Here is a 22,662-nt window from a genome sequence, read left to right as displayed (position 1 = left end):
GATATTTAACATTTCTCCTGCTCTTTCTTCATCCCTGAAGTCTGATATTTCCTTTGATAGAATTTCTCTTTGTATGAATTTCTCTTTTGTCTGAAGAGGTCCCTTTAGCAATTGTTTCAGATCAGGTTTACTGGCAGACATTGTATTACTCATCCTTTATCTGAGAACTATAATGTCTTTACCTTCATTTGTGAAAGATATCTTTGCTGAACACAGAACTTTATTTTGACAGATCTGTCTTTTTTGACACTTTAAAAATATTGTTTCACCTTCTTTTGGCGTCTGTTTGTTTCTGATAAGAAATCCACAGTTATTTGAATTATTGTTATACTATAAATAACACACTTTTGTGTTTGTATATCTTTAGTTTTTAGCAGTTTGATTATGACATGCCTGCAGCATGAACGTCTTTGGACTTATCTGTTTGGGTTTCAAGGCTACAGCTGGTTTTGAATCTGTGTTTTCAAAATCTTTTGCCAATTTGGGAAGTTTTCAGACATTAGTTCTATAGATACATATACATAGGTATACATATACAAATGTAGATACATACATTTTCTATGATGTTTATTTCTCCTTTCCTTCTTAGATTTGATGACATTTTGGTGTTGTCTCACAGGTTCCTGAAGCTCTGTGGTATTTTTGTTTTTTGTTTTTTGTGTTCTTTAATATTTTCTCCTTCTGTTTTGAAGATTGGACAATTTTTATTGGTAATTCATCAAGTTCAGAAACTCTTCCCTCTGTCATACCCATTTATCACACCCAAGAATATCTTTGTTACTATAAATTTGGTTCTAATATTTATTCATTTATTTTTAATATACTGTGTGTCTTTAAGGGAACTGTCTTTCCATTTATTCTGAGGTGGTTCACCCTTACCCTTTGGAAAATGTTTAAAATAGTTAAAGTAGTTTTTAGATAATAAAGCATGTTTCAGTGTCATTGGCATTTAATACTAACATGAGATTTTCCTAGTTCTTCATAGGCCAACATTTTTTAGATTATATCCTGGATTTTGAATATCATGAGATTCTGGGGTTTATTTCAGTTCTTTGGAGAATGTTGATATTTTTATTTTCACAGGCAATCAATTGATTTAAATTCAGACCACTTACTGTGACCAGCCTTCTGTGGTTTGTGGATTCAAAATCAGTTTCATTTTCAAAAATTTTGCACTAATTTTCAGATCTGTCTCACATATGAACCAATGGTCATTCCAGGACCTGTGGGGTAGGATGTCTCTTAGTTCAGTTCTCAACGTCTTTGTGCTGTTTAAGATTACACCCACACATTGATAGCTCAGGGCTGAGCTCAAGATTTCATAAATAACTTGATGTGATTCCTTTTCCAACCTCTTCCTACTCTTTTAACTCTCACCTACTTACCTATTTCTGAGTCTTCATTTTTCAGTCCTATAATCAGAAAACTGGGGTTTATTTATCCCCTCTCTACCACCAATGTGCCCTCATTCAGGGTCAGTTAGCCAGAGGAAAGAGAGAGATAAAAGCAGTAGATATATTTGCTTTGCCATCTTGGGACCATAACTCTTCTGATTAAGGAGGAAGGTGGCCCTGTCTCAAACAGACACTTACAAGCTCCCTCCCTGCTGTCATTGTCGCTACCAGGAGACCTCTTTCCTGCTTATTGAACCTGAACTCGAAGGCTTCTCTTGGACCTCTCTCAGGCCATGCTGATTCCCACTTCTGAGTTTTGGACTGCCTTCAGTTCAGTCCAGGAATTCTGAAGAAAAAAAAAAAAAAAAGGTTCTCTGATAGTCTCCTACTATTTCAAATTCTGATATTTTTCTATTAGCAATATGCTTGCTACCATTTATATTTCAGAATCCTCAAACAGATTATCCATGCATTTTGTCTAAGTGTTACAGACAAATTGAGTGATAGAGACAAATGTAGAGGAGTTTCTCCAATTTACCCAGAACTGGAATTCTGTAATATTATTTTTAATCTTATTGACATGCATGAGATCGGTTTTTTTTTTCCTCATTTCTTAACTCTAAAGAATTATTAAAGACATTAACAGGAATGGTGTACAGCAGCTCATTTTTGATTGCTACTCTATCACTCCAGTGTTACTCAGAATATCTAGCTCACATTTTAGGAATAAGTTCAGGCTACTTATTGACTTTTGACAGTAATATATTTAACATCAAATATTTCTAACTTAATTGAGGAAAAATTAAAAGACTCATAGGGGAAAAAATAAAAGAGGCTTCAACTCTTCTTCCTTTCTGCTATCAGAGATGAAAATTATGTTGAGCTTACAAAACATAATTATGTAGGTCTTTTAAAAAATGTAATAGTAACTTCCCAAAATTATGAGCTATATAATCATTTGATGATTTATTCTGGTATCTGCTCAGATATTATAGTAAACTGACAAGTTTTCAATAGAAAGATAACCCTTTCTCTCCAACATCTCCACCCTCATTCAACATTACTTTCATTATTGTTACATAAATGAGCCAAAGAAGGGTCCTTTATATTGGTGCTCTTGTTGTTTTCTTCTTCAGAGCAGGCTGGGGCCATTAGTTCAAAAACCTCACTAGCACCAAATTCAAGATTTTGTGTATTTTATATAAAAAATCCAGTGGTTTTAAATATAGCCCCAAATAAGCATATTTTAACCATTTAGAATCAATTTGCTTTGCACACCCTTCAAAAATGTACCCACCTTCTGCTAGCCATAGATAAAACTAACTCTGGACCTATGCAGGATCCCAAGTTACTGCTGCGCTCTGGAGCTTTCCAGCTGAAAGACACCATGCTATGCTGATGAGTGACATCACATAGACACATAAGCTCACTACTCAAGTTCCACTTTCTCTGAGGAATTTCCTTGCTCTCCTCCCCTTTAGGGACATGGGTGGTGTCCTGAAACACACACACACACACACACACACACACAGTCTCTGGAAGGTCTCCTGCTGTGGATAACTTATCCTCTCATGCAACCCGTCCAAGTGCCACCCAAATAAATCCCATTGTGTACTGCTACCACCTTGTTGTGTCTTTTTTCTTGATCAGTCCTGAAACCCTTGAACTCACACTTCCCAACAGATATTTTTCTCCAGAATTTCTCAAACATGATCATTATTAATTCTCTAGGAATATGTTCTGAAATTTTATCCATTTAGATTAATCTTAAGCATATAGTGTGGCTTTTATTTTAAATTTATTTTTTCTTGGCAGTTTTATATGACTTCTCTTTAAATGCTAATTAAATTACTAAATTGCATTCCACCTCATTTTGTTCCCCAGATGATCACAAAATTTTGTCTTAAGAACTCTTTTACACCTGTAAAATTATTGACAATCCCCAAAAGTTTTGTTTATGTGGATCATTTCTATTTTTATCTATATAGATATATAGATATATATATCATATTATATTGTACATGGAAACTGAGACTTTTTAAGATATTTAATTCATTTAAATTAAAAAAGTTAATTTCTTATTTGTCAAAATAATCATGCTAATCTAAATAATGTATTTACAAAAAATAACTACATTTTGAAAAATAGTGAAAGAGTAGCTTCTTGTATTTTTACATTTTTGTGAGTTTCTCTAATGTGTGCTTGAACAGAAGACAGGTGGATTCTCATATTTCCAGTTGCAAACTTTTGTGACATATTTTTCAATGTGTGGAAAGGAATATTTTAGATAAAGAGATTATTGAACTTTTCCTCCATTAGCATAATCAAATAACTTATATTTGCAGGAGAAAATATATTATCACATAGACACATGTTGGAAGAGACAGGGCCTCGTAGATTCTCTAATTGGTTGTTGGGGATCTCAGGTGTCCTTGAAACATCCTTTGAGGACCTCTCCTATAAAATATTGTTAATCATAAAATGTACACTGAAAAAGGACAAAAATGGCCAACTTTAATGGTGAAATTTTTCATCAAGATGTCTATAATCTTTGGATTTGTTTTGAGCTGATGGATCTTCCATATTAATGTTAGCCTTTTATTTAATTATTACCTCTTATGGTGGAAACAAAAGAAAATGAAAGTAATGTTGTCCATGCTTTCAACTGCAATTTTACACGTGACTTTTCCTTAATAAGATTTTATTTTTGGGTTATATTGTTTGTAGACATTCAGCTATAAATTAAATTTCTTAAATTATATGAAAATTATTCATTTCAGTTTTTATTGTTTTATTTTCTTATTTCCTCATTTATATTTTTTGGTAATAAAAATAATCCATTGTTGAACTGGAATATTGCATAATTACCACCAAGGGTAATTTGGAACATCTAATTTAGTCTTTAGTCAGAATTATATATCAATTTACTTCTTGACAAATCAATTTAACTTTGGGATAATTAGTTGCAGCATTGATTGCAGAAGATAAAGATTGTAATAGGTAGCTCTTTGGTCATACATACAGGTGACCAATAATTCATCCACAGGGTAGAAGACTGTGCAATTTGAACTAGTGTGAAGAAATTCTTTATGTAGTGACATGAATATATCCCTTACATGTATCATTAACTTGAGAATAAAAACATGGTGCAGAAAATGGTATAGTTTGTAAAAGGAAAAAAGAAACAAAAATGTGTGTTAATATTTGCATAAAGAAATATAAGTAATTAATAAAGTGGTTAATGAGGAAAGGGTTTAGGTCAAGAATTCTGCATGTATCTTTTTATTTTATTGTATTTTTGAACACATGAATATGATCTATTTTAAAAGTCATATTAAAAGAACATAAAAATCAGATTTATTTGGCTAAAACTTGAAAAAAAAATACAGAAAAGCGTAATGATGATAATGTACCAAATCTTCAGTTAACATTTTCTCAGTCTTTTGTACTTGTCCACTGAAGGTAATATTTATTTGCCACCGTTTCTCAGGCTTTCATATTACGGTTCACTAAGAATGGAATTTAAGATGGTAATGGAAACTTTTCACTTGAATGTTTTTTAAAGGCAACATAATAGGTCAATTTGATCCTCACTATCTATTTTTTTTTTTTTTTTTTTTTTTGTGGTACACAGGCCTCTCACTGCTGTGGCCTCTCCCGTTGCAGAGTACAGGCTCCGGACACGCAGGCTCAGTGGCCGTGGCTCATGGGCCCAGCTGCTCCGTGGCATGTGGGATCCTCCCAGACAGGGACACGAACCCACGTCCTCTGCATCGGCAGGCAGACTCTCAACCACTGTGCCACCAGGGAAGCCCCCTCACTATCTTTTAATATGATAGATCAAACAGAACTCTTACTGCATTCCTCAGATAGGTTTGATTTTAAAACTCAGTGCTCATCAGATAATTTTAATTGTTACTGATTTACTGTATTCAAAAATTAGGAGCAAATATGTGGAAAACACCTGCCAATTAGTTATTAATTCTAAACCAAGTACATTAAAAATATTGTTTGGGGCTTTCCTGGTGGTGCAGTGGTTGAGAATCCGCCTGCCAATTCAGGGGACACGGGTTCATGCCCCAGTCCAGGAAGATCCCACATGTCGCGGAGTGGCTGGGCCCGTGAGCCACGGCCGCTGAGCCTGTGCTTCCGGAGCCTGTGCTCTGCAACACGAGAGGCCACAACAGTGAGAGCCCCGTGTACCACAAATATATATATATACATATATATATATATATATGTATATATATATACATATATATATATTGCTTGATTCTGTAACAAGGCAGTAATACTAAGTATGCTGACACTCAAGATTGGAAACCACTGACTACATTTATATGAATAGAACCAGCTATACGCATTGATAAATGAGCTAGATTTTCTTTCAAAGTGAAATTTTATAATTAGTTAGTTGTTTTATGTTAATCATTTGATATTTTGTATGTGTTTTGAGTTCCAAAAAAAACTTGGTTCTATTAAATAGCAATTTAAATTGACCAACTTCATAAATATGAAGTGGAAGATTAATGCAAGTAATCAGAACCAATATTAATGAAAATTAAGAAAGGATAGGTGATATAATAGTCTATGAGACAGTAGTGAAGAGCAAAGCAAACAAAAAAAATAAAACAAATAAAGTTAAAAAAAACCTGAATATTTGACATTGTTGATGCCTGATATGACCATTGGAAAGTAACAACATCAAAATCATGATGGAAATGCATTTTACATTATTTAAATCTTATTGAATAAGGAGTGTCTATGTCATATTAAAACACCATTCTTTTTTACTACATGATATTATAAGCAATTGGTGTATGAAAAATTGCTGAAGAGTTAAGTTGCAAAATGAAGATACTTGCTTTCTTATCAAAGGAGGAGTCTTAGAATTAAACAGAAAAAATTGGAATTTTCTAGCATCCTTGAATAATATGAATCAGCTTTGCAAATGTGGTTTCCTAGTTGTTTCACCTTTACCTCTGTTCATTGTTTATATGCAATGGAAAGAACCATATGCTGATGAAGGCATGGAAAGACCTGAGGCAAGAAACTAAATTATTTCCCATATACACTGAGAATAACACTATAGAATGTTAAAGCTACAAGGTACTTTGGTGTTAACCTGGTCCATCTAGTTTCTTGGCCTGGGCCTGAGATATCTTATGTTATTTTCCTTTTACATTACTTCAATTTTTGTGGTAAAATACACATAACATAAAATCAACCAGTTTGACCATTTTTTAAATGTACAGTTAGGTGGTATTATATACACTTGTAATGTAGTGCACCAGTCACTACCATCCATCTTCATAACTCTTTTCATCTTGCAAAACTAAATAATCATTTAACAGTAACTCCCATTCACCTCTCCCTCCAGCCTCTAGCAACCACCATTCCACTCCCTGTACCTGTGTTTTTGAAGACTCTAAGTGCACAATAAGTGGAATCATAGAGTATTTGTCTTTATGTGACTGATTTATTTCACTTAGCATAATGTCCTCAAGGTTCATTCATGTTGTAGATATACTACAACAAATAGTTAAAATTTTCTTTTCTTTTTCGAGGCTGAATAGTATTCCATTTTATTCATATACAAGATTTTGCTTATCCATTTATTAATATATGGGTATTTGTATTGCTTCCACTTTTTAAATATTATGAATAATGTTGCCATGAACATGGATGAGCAAATATCTCTTTGAGGCCTTGCTCAAAATCCTTTTGAGTATATACCCATAAGTGAAATGGCTGGATCACATGGCAATTGTATTTTTAATTTTTTGAGAAACCACCAGACTGTTTTCCATTTTCCATTTTACCAATAATGCAAAAAGTTCCAATTTCTCCACGTCCTCACTAACACTTGCTATTGTATTTTATTTTTTAATAGTAGCCTTCCTATTAGATATGAGGTGGTATTTCACTGTAGCTTTGATCGGCAGTTCCCTAAGGGTGCTGTTGAGGATCTTTTCATGTGCTTATCTGCCATTTATGCATCTGCTTTGGATAAATGTCTATTTAATTCCTCTTGCTCATTTTTGAATTGGGTTATGTATTTTTTTTGTTGTTGCTGAATTTTAGGAGTTCATTATCTATTCTGGATGTTAATCCTTTATCAGATATACAATTTTTAAATATTTCCCCCATTCTTCATGTTGCCTTTTTACTCTTCTTGTTGTTGTTGCCTACACCTTTGGTATCATATTGAAGAAAACATTGTGAAATCCAATGTCATGAAGCTCTTGCCTTATATTTTTTCCTAAGAGTTTTATAGTTTGTAGGTCTGATTCTTTCTGAGTTAATTTTTGTATAGTGTCCTCTTATAATCCTTTTTTATTCCTTTGGAATTGTTAATGTTTCATTTCTGATTTTAATAATTTGAGTTTTATCTTTTTAAATCTTAGTCCATCTAGCTAAATTTTTGTCAATTCTGTTGATCTTTTTAATAAAGCAACTTATGGTTTCATTAATTTTGTCTATTATTTTCTATTATCAATTTAAAATTTTTTGTTCTAATATTTATTATTAATTTTCTTCTGCTAGCTTGGGTTGTGTTTATTCTTTTATTCTGGTTCTTTATGTTAAGATTAATTCTTGACATAACATATGGGCTTTCCTGGGGAATGTCCTACATGCTCTTGAGAAAATGTGGTTACTCTCTTTTTTTGGATAGAGTATGCTGTATATATGTGAGAACTAGTTGGTGTATTGTGTTGTATAAGTCCTCTATTTTCTTGCTTATCTTCTGTCTGGTCATTCAATGCATTATCGAGGCTGAATTGTTGAAGTCCCCAACTATTATTGTAGGACTATTTCTTCCTTCAATTATGTCCGTTTTTGCTTCATGTATTTTGATGTCCTACTGTTAGGAGCATAAATATTTACAATTGTTATATTTTCTTGCTATATTGAAACATTTTTTAATATACAATATTTGTTTCCTCATAAACTTTTTGATTCAACATCTATTTTGTCTATTCGTATAGTCACCCCTTCTCTTTTTTAGTTATTATATCTTTATCTTTTCACTTTCAATCTATTTGTGTCTTCATTATTGACAGTGAATTTCTTATAGATAGGACATAATTTTTTCATGTGTTTTTAGGCATTGTGCCAACCTCTGTTTTTTGTTTTTTTTTTCTTTTTGCGGTATGCGGGCCTCTCACTGTTGTGGCCTCTCCCGTTGCGGAGCACAGGCTCCGGATGCGCAGGCCCAGCGGCCATGGCTCACGGGCCCAGCCGCTCCGCGGCATGTGGGATCCTCCCAGACCGGGGCACGAACCCGTATCCCCTGCATCGGCAGGCGGACTCTTAACCACTGCGCCACCAGGGAGGCCCAACCTCTGTTTGTTTATTGAAAAGTTTAATCTATTTCCATTTAAAGTAATTATTGATAAGGAAGGACTTCCTTCTGTCATTTTGCTGTTTGTTTTCTAAATGTCTTATAGATTTTTTTGTCTCTTCATCTCCTACATTACTATCTTCTTTTGGTTTAGTCAATTTTTTGTAGTGAAACTTTAAAATTCTTTTTTCTTTTTTTTTGTGTATATTCTGTACTTATTTTCTTTGTGGTTATTGGTGGTATTGCATATAATGTCCTAAAGTTATAATATTCTAATTTAAATTTATACTAGCTTAACTTCAAAAAAAAAAAAAAAAAAAAAAACTCTGCTCCTTTAAAGCTTAACTCCATTCCTTTTGGTTGTTGATATCACAAAATTACATCTTTATGCATTTTGTGTCTCAAAACATGAACTGACAATTCTTTAAATTGCATTAGTCTCTTAAATTATGTAGAAAACAAAATCTGGAATTATAAGACATAGTTAAAATCATACAAGTATTTTTTTAAATATAAATTAGTCTCAAATCGTGTAGAAAAAAAATGCAGTTACAAACTGTTGTTACAGTAGTACCAGCTTTTTTATTGCCCATGTATTTACATTTATTGAGCTCTTTATTTCTTTATATGGCTTTGAATTACTCTCTAGTGTCCTTTTATTTCATCTTGTAGGACTCCCTTGAGCATTTCTTGCAGGACAGGTCTAGTGGTAACAAACTCCTCCAGCTTTTACTTATCTGAAATATCTTAATTTCTCCCTCACTGTTGAAAGACAGTTTTCCAGGATATAGGTTTCTTGGTTGACAGTTTTTTCTTTTTTTCCTTTTAGCACTTTGAATATATCTACCCACTGCCATCTGTCCTCCAAAGATTTTGATGCAAAATCTGCTGATAATTACTGAGGATCCCTTGTATGTGATGAGTCACTCTTCTCTTGCTGCTTTCCAAGATTTTCTCTTTGCGTTTGCCTTTTGAAAATTTCATTATAATGTGTCTTGGCCTGGTACTCTTTGAATTCATCTTAGTTGTAATTTATTGAACTTCTTGGATGTTTATATTCATAGCTAAACTTTTCAGCCATTATTTCTTCAAATATTCACTCTGTCCCTTTCTCTCTCTTCCCTTCTGGGACTCCCACTGTGTGACTGTTGGTCTACATGATTATGTCCCACTGGTCTTTTAGGTTGTATTCACTTTTCTTCAATCTTTTGTTTTTCTGTTTCTCAGATTCAAGAATTTTCATTGCCTTATTTCGTATTCACTGATTCTTTCTTCTGCTTACTCAGATTTGCATGTGAATCCCTCTAATGAATTTTTCATTTCGGTGATTGTAATTGTAAGATTCAGAATTTCTTTCTGGCTTTTTTTTAGGTTTTCTATATCTTTATAGGTATTTCCATTTTCTTCATATATTGTTTCCTTGAGTTTTTCCACTTCTTTCTTGAGTTCTTTGAGTATCTTTTAGACAGTTGTTTGAAAGCCTTCATCAAGCATATCTTCCCTCAGGTCTTTTTCAAATTTTCTATTGATTTAATTTTTCTTTTGAATGGGCCATACTTTCCTATTTCTTTGTATGCCTTGTGATTTTTTTTTTCTGAACACTGAATATTTGAACATAATAAGTGCTTCCTATGGAAATCAGATTCTTTCTCAATCCAGGGTTTCCTGTTACTGGTTATTATTATTATTATTGAAGGCTGTCTCTATGCCAAATGTCAGCCTGAGATGTAAATTTAAGGTATCCTCAGGTATTTTCTAAGCCTACACCTTTCCCTGGACATGCATGGTCACTTTCTAATATGTCCATTATATGCAGTTGTTTTTGAATGTCCTAGTCTTTAATGTCTGGCTCCCAAAATGGTAAAAAGAGAAAAATGAAGGGGGGACTAAAAGAATGAGAGTTAATTAAATCCCCAGATCTCACAATTGTGGGAGTTATAACAACAATGGCCACTACCTCTTCATCTGCACCTCTGTGATCAAAAGCATCAGCCAGTGATCAGTGCACAGATCCTTGATATCTGAATGACAAAGTCCTTTTTGCCTATGCTGGCTTTCTTTGTGCAACCTACACTAGGAACATGTGCACAGCTTCCTGCCTCAGATGGGGAGGGGGATAGGTAGATGCCAGTGTACTAACAGCTGAAACTGACCAGTATTAACAACAGTTTATCTTCCATGTCTTTGCCTGGAAGTGGCAAACATTCAATAGACTCCACAGTTTCAAGATAGTTACATTAGACAGATTGTGACAGTGCAGTTGCTGTGTAGGTGTGGAGACAGATGCCTGGTACTTCCTACTCTGCTATCTTCCCCAAGTCCTCTCTTATGTGAATGTCTAAGTGTCATGCAGCCTTAAAAGTAAAAACAAGAAAAGGTAATTATGAAAAAGCTGAGTCTTAAGATTAGCAGTCCTCTGCCAGTTAAAGGATCTACATGTGAATATATTTGATGATATACATTTAGGAAAGGTCTGAATAATCAATAAATTAGAAAAGAGTTGCTTTTCTGACAATGGTAGAGTGGAGTTTGTTATCCCTAGCCTGAATAAATTTGTAGAAATTATTGGTATTTGTTAATCAGAACCATACAAGTATTTCATGGTTAATACAGTATTCTTTATCTTCCAAAAAACATTTGAAGGAAAGTGGGTGGAGAAAAAGACTGCAAGACACAGAAGACACATAGACTAGCTGGATTCCACTGTTAATGAAGGGGGATTAAGATGTCAAGTTAGTGATGTCTTTGGTGCATAAGCAGCCAGTGAGGAGAATTATAACTTGAAGGTGAACTAAAGCTTCCATGTAAGTAAGTAATGGAGCTACTTCTCTACACATCCCCATGTTTCTTGAAGCTAAAATATAAAAACAGAAACTTACAAAAGATTGACTACTTAACGGGTACAGAACATAAATCTTGGTAAAGTTATTAAAACTGGACATTTCAGATATAGTCAAATGCCAAAAGTATTTTTAAAAAGATAAAATAGCGTAGGTGCTGGTCTTGTGAGAAAAATATAATCAGATGAAATATAATTGTTACCTCTTTTAAAATTATCTAATCGAACTCAACAGTGAGTTCAGAAGCAATAAGGTAATATATGTAAAAATGCTGTACAGTCTAAACAGTAGCTAACAAACTGCCTGAACATCTTGACATCTGAACTAGTGAAAACCTCTGCAGATTTTGATACTATTTTTCTTCAGAATAGTTCTAGAATTACTCTTCAAAGTACCTCAAAGTATCTAAACATGTAATATTAATATTTTTCTACTAATCTACACTACAAGTAAGAACACATATGTCATTAGCAGAGTTAATATATCATAAAACACAGAGATTAAGATTTGTTAATTCTTAGAGATCATCCAACAAATACAGTTCACTTTATAGATAAGAAAATTATGATAAAGAATAAATAACTTGTTTAGGTTAGTAACAGTAATAGGACAAGAACTGGAACATATGGCTCTCCATTTGAAAATGATTCTATCTACATGAATGCTATAGAATACTATAGTCAAATTTCAGTGACTTAAAATGCAGAGTTAACATCTGAAAAGAAAAGTCCATTCTATTGTAATACTAGTAATTATTATGTTACTTTACAGATAGCATGACATGTCATGCACCTTGTGTCTAAATTTATAAAGGCAGAAACTTGATTAATTGTGCTTAATTACTAAGAAACATATCAGTTCCTATCCCCACCATCAATTGTGATAATGCAACATCAGTGTTGACCTGAATGCTATCGTAGAGATATTTAATTAAAATCACATTTCTAAGTGCCTGTCTGGTCATGTTGTTTAGGATATGTAAAATCAAATGTATTAAATAATTAATTTTAGGAATATCATTTCATCATATTCAATTGAAAAATCATTAAAAATGTACATTAAATACAAATTTATGCTTTACTTTGAAATTTTAGCTTCTGTTATGGATGTCATTGATTCGTTTATTGCAAACAGTGCATTTCAGTAACAGTTTCAATGTGTTCAAAATGTGCAACATATACAGTTTTTGCAATGTAATTAGTTAGAAATTGGGGGAGCTTAATTTTAAAATTGAATTGTTCATGAAAATCTATTCATACTCTCTATGGATAAAGCAGTTTCTCTTCATAAAATATTCTATAGTTGTTTGAAGAAATTAAGTGTATTTAATCGGAAAGAACATTATGGTTTGACACTTAATTTGAAAGCCCTGTCTTGAAGCAGTGAATGCTTGCTTATAGAAGTACATACACTGATGAGAACCCAAATAAGAAATCCATTTATGCTCCAAGTAGATCTCAGTATTTATGTAAGTCAGGGTGGTATTGTCTGTCTTTCTGTAAGAAATAGTTCATAAAAGTGTGTGTAGGGCTTCCCAGGTGGCGCAGTGGTTGAGAGTCCGCCTGCCAGTGCAGGGGACATGGGTTCTTGCCCCGGTCCGGGAAGAGCCCACATGCCGCAGAGCGGCTGGGACTGTGAGCCATGGCTGTTGAGCCTGCACGTCCGGAATCTGTGCTCCGCAAAGGGAGAGGCCACAACAGTGAGAACCCCGCGTACCGCAAAAAAAAAAAAAAAAAAGTGTGTGTATATGTAAATATATATATATATATATGTAAATATATATATATATATTTGATAAAGTGTCTAGTTTATTTTTAGTCTAGTTTAATAGATTAAAAATAGTAAAACTGCATTACAGTGAATTATCTAATTATTGTACATTAGAAGACAGATCAGTGATTTTAGTCATTTCACTATGCAACCAAGACAGTCCTCTTGATATAAGTACAGAAGTTGTAAAGCTTATCTTTAAAAGAAAATTAACAACAGTAAGAATGTTCCAGTGGTGTTGGTAAAATGTTTTTCATCTCTATTTAATCTACATTTGTCTGTTTTTCAGTGCCGCCAGCAATCACAGTGCATCAGAAATCCTTTAATGCCACAGCAGAGAGAGGAGAGGAGATGACATTTTCCTGCAGAGCCTCTGGCTCTCCTGAGCCCACCATTTCCTGGTACAGGTAGGTTATGCACCCACATCCCTTTGGCTTGTGTCCATAGTCAGGCTTCTGGAAAAATATTTACAGTCTTATCATTCTGTCCAGAATGGAAACATTGTTTATGAATTTCATTTGAAAATGATTTTCGTTTTCAGTTAAGTTGGTTAAATTAACTTGCTAAAGAGAGCAACAGAATGATTTAACACAAGTCAAAGGCTGTGCTTTTAGCCCTGGTCATTTTATCTAAAAGGCATGTTTCTGGCCAAAATGGGCCACGAGCCCTGTGACAAATTCAGCCATTTTATTGTTCCTACTAGAGAGTACCCACAAGTGGGAATTCTAGTATGGATGTCACCACTGTTGTATGTGTACAAAATTATATTTTATTAAATATAATTGTATATTATATTTGCGTACCATATTATTACAGAAAAAGCTAGTTATGTAGAGTTAAATTTCAATAAATCTAATGTTATGTAACAAAATGTTCAAATGAATAAATTCTCTATTCTAAATCTATTGTTTTACAGTTCACTTTTATATTTTTTTTGAATTTTTAAACGTTATTTGATTTCTATTAACATCAAACAGAAATCAAAATATTCCACTCTTTTAGGTTGTGTCTCACACTGTTAAAAGTGAGACAATTAAAGTTTAAAAATGGACAGTTTTTAAATATGTATTAGTTATTAATTGAGGTTACTACTCAAACAAATCTCTAAACATTTATAGAATCACTTCTATACGTCATAATTCATATACTATAAGAATAGTCACAAGAAAACAATTAGAAATTTATATTCAAATTGGCAAAAGTGTCCATAATAAGGATTAGGTTTTAAAAAAATATTTTAAGGAGAATAATTGAAATTCAAAACTATTTTTTATTACTTTCTGAACATTTACTGATATTATCTTCAAGTTTCAAACCTTTATTGCTTTAACATAGCAGGTAGCAATAAACAAGATATTTCTTCAGACAGGGGTTTTTAGAAGTTCTTTGCAGACAATAATTCCTTTCTGACACACGGTTGGTATTTTTAAAGGGATTACACATCAAGCATTAACACATTCACCCCAGATAATTATCATGTATCTCAGAGACTTCTGGTTTCTAGTGTGTATCCTAAACAGCCAATATTAGCTCTAATCACAGCAAGCAAAAGCTCCTGGATCATTCATTACAATGAACAAATATTGATCTAGAGTTTTATCCTCATCATTTTATCTTTCCGGAGAGACTGACTTTCAGTTTAGACTATTTTCTTAAAGTTTAACATTTGCTTAAAATTCTCATATGTAAGTAGAAATATAATTATCATACAGCTTAGAATAAGTCAGATTCAGAGACTAATATAATTGAATAATTTAAAATCATGATTTTGCACCTCCATTTTTTCATATGGCATTAGCCTCATCATTTGGATGGAATAAAATAATAATTATTCTAGTAGCTGGATATATAATATATAATGCGAGAATGGGAGTATGTGATAGTGTTCTTAACAGAGGTAAAATTGGTATCAGAGGGAAGTTTTCATTGTGACATATTTATCTGTAGATATAGACGTGTTATCTTTGTGAAAAAAATTCCAAAATGTATTAGGGCAGCAGTGCAGAGAGAAAAATCCAGACACTACCCATTGCATAGAGATAATATTTCCAAGAGGTATGAGTGAAACCAGTAAAGAAGGTAGTTGAAGACCAAACATTGAGGAAAAATAAGAAACTTTCACAAAGAGAACCAGGAACGCTTGGTGACATGAAAACCAAAGTGGGAGTAAATGCAGAAACTCTTAATATCACTTTCTTCATTTCCATTCAAATGTTTCTTCTACTTCCATTGAGAATACCATATAGATTTTTATTGTTAGCCCTTTAAATTGGTGAATGCCATTGATTTTCAAATGCTAAAACAACCTTGAGTTGCTTGGAATGAACTCACTTGTAATGTCTAATCTGATTTTAATCCCACTAGAGTATTTTTCTTCATTCTATTTTTTTATGTCTATAAGTTTGATGGAGGCCTTTTTTCGTCTTCCATTTCTCTCTTACCATGCCCACCCGTATTTTAATTCCTTTAACATATAGAATATATTTTAATAGCTATTTTAATGGTCTTGTCTACTAATTCTATCATCTGTATCATTTCTGGATGTTTTTTATTGATTGACTTTTTTTCCTTGTTATAGGTCATATTTTCCTACCTATTTACTATCCTGTCAATTTTTTACTGGGTTTCAGACATGGAGAATTTTATGTTTTGAGGTGTTGGATATTTTCATGTTCTTTTACTTTAGCTTTGAATGGAGTTAAGTTACATGGAGAAAGTTTGATCTTCTGGAGGTTGCTTTTAGCCTGTTTTAGGTGGATACAGAACAAGCTGCAGTCTAAGATTAACTTGGCTTCATTACTGAAGCAGTATTCTTGTAAGGATGCAATTTAATGTGTTTAAATTTGTGTTTTAGGAGGGCTTTCTACTCTGGATGATAAGTATGCAAATTATTCCTGGTCTTTTGTGAGGTCCTGGGATTTTGTGCTTTATCTTTTCCAATGGTCCTTTCCTTACTCTTGGAAAACCTTACTAGAGTACACTCACTGATTAATATTCAGTTAAAGATTGGCTGGAAACCTCTGCATATCTCTGTAATTCTCTTTCTTGTGCCTTCTTCTCACATTTTCTTACCTGCAAATTCTAGCCACTTTAACTTCTATCAACTGACAATTCTGTCTTCCAATTCAGATACACTGCTTGACTCTGTATGGGTTCTTCCTCTCTAAGGGGCAGCCTGGAAACTGCCTTCAGGTAGTAAACTATGGTGGTCCTCAGAGGTCACTGTCATGTGCTACCTGTTGACCAATGGTTGAAAACTGTTATTTAATCTCTGTGTCCAGTGTTTGTGTTGTTTAAAATGAGAGAGTAAATATGGTTTTGTTACTCCACTATGGTCAAGAGCGGAATTGTTCTCCCTTTTTTATCATTTCCATGAATCCTCTAATACTAACCCTTACTTTCTTTTGCCTGGAAAAGTGGCATTTAGAGAAGTGGTTAGAATTTCAAAGGATGGCCCAGTGGAATTTCATCAGAATCCTCTGGGAGTCTTTTTCAGACATTGACATTCCACAGAAATGTACTATGAATAACAATGAGTACTTTCTATATTATGGGTTCGTTGAGAGAGAAGTATTAAGACCTATTACCTGAGTTATTATTCTTTAATGATGTTTTTAAATTGAGCTTTTTAAGGGAACATAATCTTTACAACCTGACTTCCTTTAAATTCTTCAAGACCTACCTATCCACTTCAAAGCTCAGATCATGGATTTTTTTCCCATGAAAATTCCCAGAGTATTCCAGCCATCATCCTTTCCATTCTCTTCTTCTATTATAATAGATACCCTACCCCACCCCTCCCAACACACACACAAAGTTATGAATAAATGCATTAATGGGGTCAATATTACCATATATTACTAGCAATCAGACTATGAATTCTTCATGATAGGTGACCCTGTCTCACTCATTTGCTATACTTCAAACCTTTAGCACAATATTTCACATGAAGTACAGAAATAATCTCTTTATCATAAAGAACACTAGAACTTAGTTAACCTGCTGCTTATATTACAAACTAAACCTAAAAGTCTCTTCATCTGTGAATTGACGGGTGGGGAAATCATACTTAAAATTGAGTTCTCTGATCTGTGAATGAGGGTGGAGAGGGAAAATACACATCTGAAAGCTAATTGTATTTAACCAGGTAATAATATAGGAAAAATGTTTCCTAAGCCACAAATTGCTGAAACTTCTAGATGATGATGATAATGATGATAATGAGACAAACAAATAATTTTTTTCTTGACTAGATTAAGAAATATATTGTATCACTAATTGTGGTGAAAGCCTTATCCATACATAAAATTCTAGGCAAAAATTCTGAAATCTTGTCATTATTTATACTTCTAAATATTTGATTCGTGAAAATATGAAAAAAAAAACCCAGAAAAGTACAGAGCACTATATACTTTTGTCACTAGTATTTTTTAAGGCCTAATTTTTCACCACTCATGAATTTTTGCACATTTCATGTTGTATTTAAACATGTCAATACAAACTGGAAAAATAGATGTTACTGAGTCATAGAAAGACAAGGACTGTGTTAAGATATGTGGCAGTACTTTCTAGAAAGCAGAACTAGAATTCACTGCAAAGATCATTTAGAGTATCAGAAAAATATTCTGTTTCATTCTATGTAAGATTTTTAATAATCCTTTTAGATATTCCTCTTTTTTAATTTACACTTGTAGGGACAAGTAAATTCCCCTTACCCCTAAAGATAGATCCTAAGTTTTTACATTATTGGGTCTTTAAATCAATTAATTGTCCATTTAACCATGTTGACAAGTAAAAAAGGAGAAAGAAAAGGAGAAGGAGGAAGTGGAGATGAGGAAAATAAAATAACATGGAAAATAATGTACAATATAAGACTTCACACGTATTAAGGGGAATCGTAGAAATTGTTTCAGGTTTAAATGCATGTAAAATATTTTTTTACTGTAAGTTATGTAAAGTTTTACTGTAAGTTATTGAAAAGTTTGAAAGATGTTGTTTTAATGGACAACAAAACTAGAATTGAAAAAAGAATGAACACTATTTCAGTCCAGAAAGACCTTGGAAACTACTTAAAAATACTTATATCTGAGAAAAATTTCTTCTCCTCACTAATGAATTAAATTGTTATACATAGCATAATTTCTATAACTGTTTTCATGTAATTCTTTCCTCTTACCCTTTTATTGGCAGTACCTATGTGCAATATAATTCATTATTTATTTAAATTGCATTTACTTTGTCTTTGAAGGGTGTTTCTGTAGAAATTATATTAAACGTGTCCCTGGAACCTAGTAAAGAAGTACATTTCATAAATATGTGTTGACTCACCAACATGAAATGTGTGTTTGGAATTTAAATCAGTAAATATTTTTTTTCTTTTTTGCTAATAATCAAAATGAAAATTGAATAAAAGTGTTTTTTGCCTAAGATGAGTGTCAAGATTTCAACACAGCTCAAACGTTATTCTTATCTCTAAAGTCAAAACAACTTTCAAGTATAATTTGAATATTTATGCATTAAATTCTATTCAGCTAGTAAAAGTGTATGTTTGACTGGAATATAACTTTATCTGTCAATGACAGTAGCCATGAAATATTGATATTTACAGGTCAGAAAGTTGAGTATGATATGCTCTTAAGTTATGAAGTCAGATTTACGAAGATCAACCTCTGTTTTCTTCTTTAGGAATGGCAAGTTTATTGAAGAAAATGAAAAGTACATACTGAGAGGAAACAATAAAGAACTCACTGTCAGGAACATAATCAATAGTGATGGGGGCCCGTATGTCTGCAGGGCCACAAACAAGGCAGGTGAAGATGAAAAACAGGTACTTCTCCAAGTCTTTGGTAAGTATTATAGCATAGTAGTTAAAACTGTAATGTCTAGAAGGGGGTCTGAGTCAAATTCTACTCTGTCACTTATATGAGCTATTTAAATTTCCAAACCTAAGTCTCAGTTTTCTCATCTCTAAAATATATTTTAAAATTGCAGCAACCAGATAGAATTATTTTAAGAATTATATGAGATTATACATGTAAATTTTTGTAAAATATTTGCTGACTAATAACAGAGGCTGAAAGAAAATTCATTTAAATTACACGTATTCAGATCTATTATATTATATATGGGTTGATCTTCATAAATCTTTAAATGACATATGTTGGGATCAGTTTTACTTTTAATATATTAATACTTCAAAAGAGCTCACCTATAAGGCTATAATTTGGAAACATTGACATGTAACCATAATTAAATACTCCCTTTTCATTTTATTAAAAGGAAATGTACATAAATATCTTCCATATTTACCGAGAGCCATATTGCCTTCTTTGGGGACCTTACAGACAGTAGAAAACTGGTAAATTAATTTTTAATTATTGATTTAGCCCCTATTATATTTGCAAGAGGAAAAAATTTTGCTGGTAAATATTTAGAATGTAACTGTTCTCTTTAAAAAGCAAACACTAAAAATTATAGGCACTACTAATATTTAGTATGCTTTCTCCATTTTTAAAAACATTGTTATCAAAAAGTTTTCACAACAAAGAAAGAGGAAGGAAGGAGGGAGTACTCCATAAGAGTAAATGCTCTTTGGTGACCTAAATGAGAAGGAAATCAAAAAAAAAAAAAAAAATAGGGGATATATGTATATGTATAGCTGAGTCACTTTGCTGTACAGTAGAAACTAACAGTATTGTAAAACAACTATATTCCAATTTAAAAAAAAAGAATTATATAATACATGAATCTAGTATAGAACTTAAAAAAAAAGAAACTACAGGACAGACAAACAACTATAAGATTTCTTTAACAAATAAATTGAGTGGGGCCAGTAACTAAATATGGGTCAAAATAGACATAAGAGAAACCTCAACCAACCACAGTTGATAGGCCTCATTTGGATCTTGATTCAAACAAATCAGCTGTATAAGGTTTTATGAGACAACCAGGCAAATTTGAACACTGAGTAACTGACTACTAATAAAGTTGTGTTATGTGTTATAACAACAACAACAAAAAGAGTAAGAAGGACCAGTGGTTGCAGTTGGCAGAAACAGGCATATTACTTAGACCAAAAGATGAATGGTAATACATGTGTGGACACACCCTCTGCCAGCTGGTCCTGTAGTAGCTGTAGCAGAAATGTTTTCTATACTAGGGAGATTTTCATAAAGCTTATATTCAAACAAAATAAGACAGACAACAAAGAATATACCAAAGTATATTAAAAAAGAAAATTGGAATAATAAGATGTTCTAAGAAGAAAGTGAAACTAGATTAATCAGGTAGTGTTGGGTAAAAAGAGCTGTTATTTTTGGAGATCATGGTGTTGGAAAGTTACTCAGAAGGGTAATGTTTAGATGTGTTTACATAAAATTCTTTAATGATGAGAAATCAGCAAAGCTATGAGCCAGGAGAAAATTGTTCACATAGAGGGAAGAGTAAACAAATTTAAAATCATTAGAAATTATAGAAAACATCTAATTTGTTCCATCAGTATTTCCCACTTAAGAAAATGTTCTCTTTAAAATGTAAATATGACTCAATATAAAAATAAATTAATAATTAGACATGATAGTGTTTGAGATAATTCCAAAGGATAAATAATCTCAATCTATCTCAATGAGCTCATATGAAATATTTATTTACTTTTAAAAATTAATCTGGCAGTAAGAACATACACAAATAAAGTTTCTAATATTTTTTGTCCTTTCAAATTGAAAATAATGAATGAAATATAATATACCATATCACTGTATAACCATTTTGTATAGTAAAACTGAACAGATTTGTATTGTGTTTGACACAAAAGCATGTATATAAAGTGGAAATAAAACTAAATCCATTAAAGTCAATGGAGTAAACACTGAATTGTAAAAATATATATGCCATGTTTCTGATATCAGGAATCTAATTTTCTAGAATTAAGAAAAATTAATTTATATTTCATAATTGATTGCATTTGGTGATTAAAAAGAAACCTGTTACTTGTTCTGAAATAATAAGTGCTGGCTTTTATCACTTTTAGGTTCAAACAAATAAAAACTTAAGAAATGCCAGTAATACAGAATTTGAAAATTTAAAGCTATTTGTTATATGTAAATTTGTGGAGGGACGTAATTTTTAATATTAATATAATTTAAATTACTAGACATGATGTTTTGGTTTTTATAGAAGTCATAACTGTAAAGAAAATTATCTACAATATGGAATAATATTAAGGTAGTCTGAGGTCAAAATAAATCAGCTAGAATAATAAAGGTAAATAGTATGTATATATATTTACTTGATAAATATTTTAAACATTTCACATAATTACACTTACTACATATTCAGAATACAGTCATTATTTTTCCTCTTTGGTGAAATTGTTTTTAAAGTTTAAGAGATAATCACTACATAAGCAGATGTCGTACACAGACATACACACAGAAATACTCATGTGACTTTAAAAGAGGAAAATTTTATTTTTTAGCTTGAAGAAAAAATAATAAAGTGGATTTTAATTGACAAAATCTTGGAAAGAATTATACTTTTTATGTTGGTTTCTAAACCACTTAAAATTATTTTTGTAATCATAATCAATAGCATTATTTTCTAGTTTTTTCTCCTATAATTTGCAACTCTCCAGGCACTCTTATAAGGCAAAGCATGACACTATACCTGCTCAAAGTGAATAATTCCATACTATGTTAAAGGGTACTTAAATGGTCACCATGAATAGTAATATTTTCCTACAATACAGATTGAGTAATGTATATATTTTTTACAGTACAGCCTCACATAATACAGCTTAAAAATGAGACTACATATGAGAATGGTCAAGTCACACTAATATGTGAAGCAGAAGGGGAGCCTATTCCAGAAATCACTTGGAAAAGAGCAGTGGATGGTATCACTTTTTCCGAAGGCAATAAGGTAACAGCAATTTAATATATAGTGTTTTTCACAACTATTGCATTAGAATGGGCAGAAAGTTCGTTCAGGTTTTTCCATACCATCTTATGGAACTTTTGGGTGAAACCAATATTTTCAGTGTTTTGCATATAATTAAATATCACATTGGACTCTGATTTATCAAGTAACTTGTAGGAATGCAATAAATGGTTTAATTCTTAAAAAGGTGACTCTACCACAGTTAGCTTAAAAATAAATTCAGAGGAGAAAAAAGTCAAATTTTAATATTTAAAGTTGTTTTTCATTGAGCCAAAAATCTTAGGTTTTTAATATTGTTTCTTAAGTTTGCCTATATGCCAACTTTTGGTATATACTGTATCTATAAAATATTTTATTGCAATTTCAATTCCTCCAC

The 22,662-nt window shown here is 32.3% G+C and overlaps 1 protein-coding gene across 1 annotated transcript in view; it reads left to right on the top strand.

Annotated features, from left to right (window-relative positions):
* NCAM2 (neural cell adhesion molecule 2) overlaps positions 1-22,662 on the top strand; it is a 225,875-nt gene that overhangs the window by 37,847 nt on the left and 165,366 nt on the right. Inside the window, 3 exon segments of the mRNA XM_060098789.1 lie at positions 13,639-13,756; positions 19,035-19,195; positions 22,123-22,268. Of these exon segments, the coding sequence (XP_059954772.1) occupies positions 13,639-13,756; positions 19,035-19,195; positions 22,123-22,268 (425 nt within the window).

Source organism: Mesoplodon densirostris, chromosome 5 (genome assembly GCF_025265405.1).
Source record: "Mesoplodon densirostris isolate mMesDen1 chromosome 5, mMesDen1 primary haplotype, whole genome shotgun sequence".
In the NCBI taxonomy this organism is placed as follows: domain Eukaryota; kingdom Metazoa; phylum Chordata; class Mammalia; order Artiodactyla; family Ziphiidae; genus Mesoplodon; species Mesoplodon densirostris.
The sequence above is the reverse complement of the archived record's forward strand: the minus strand, read 5'-3'. Positions and strand labels throughout refer to the sequence as shown.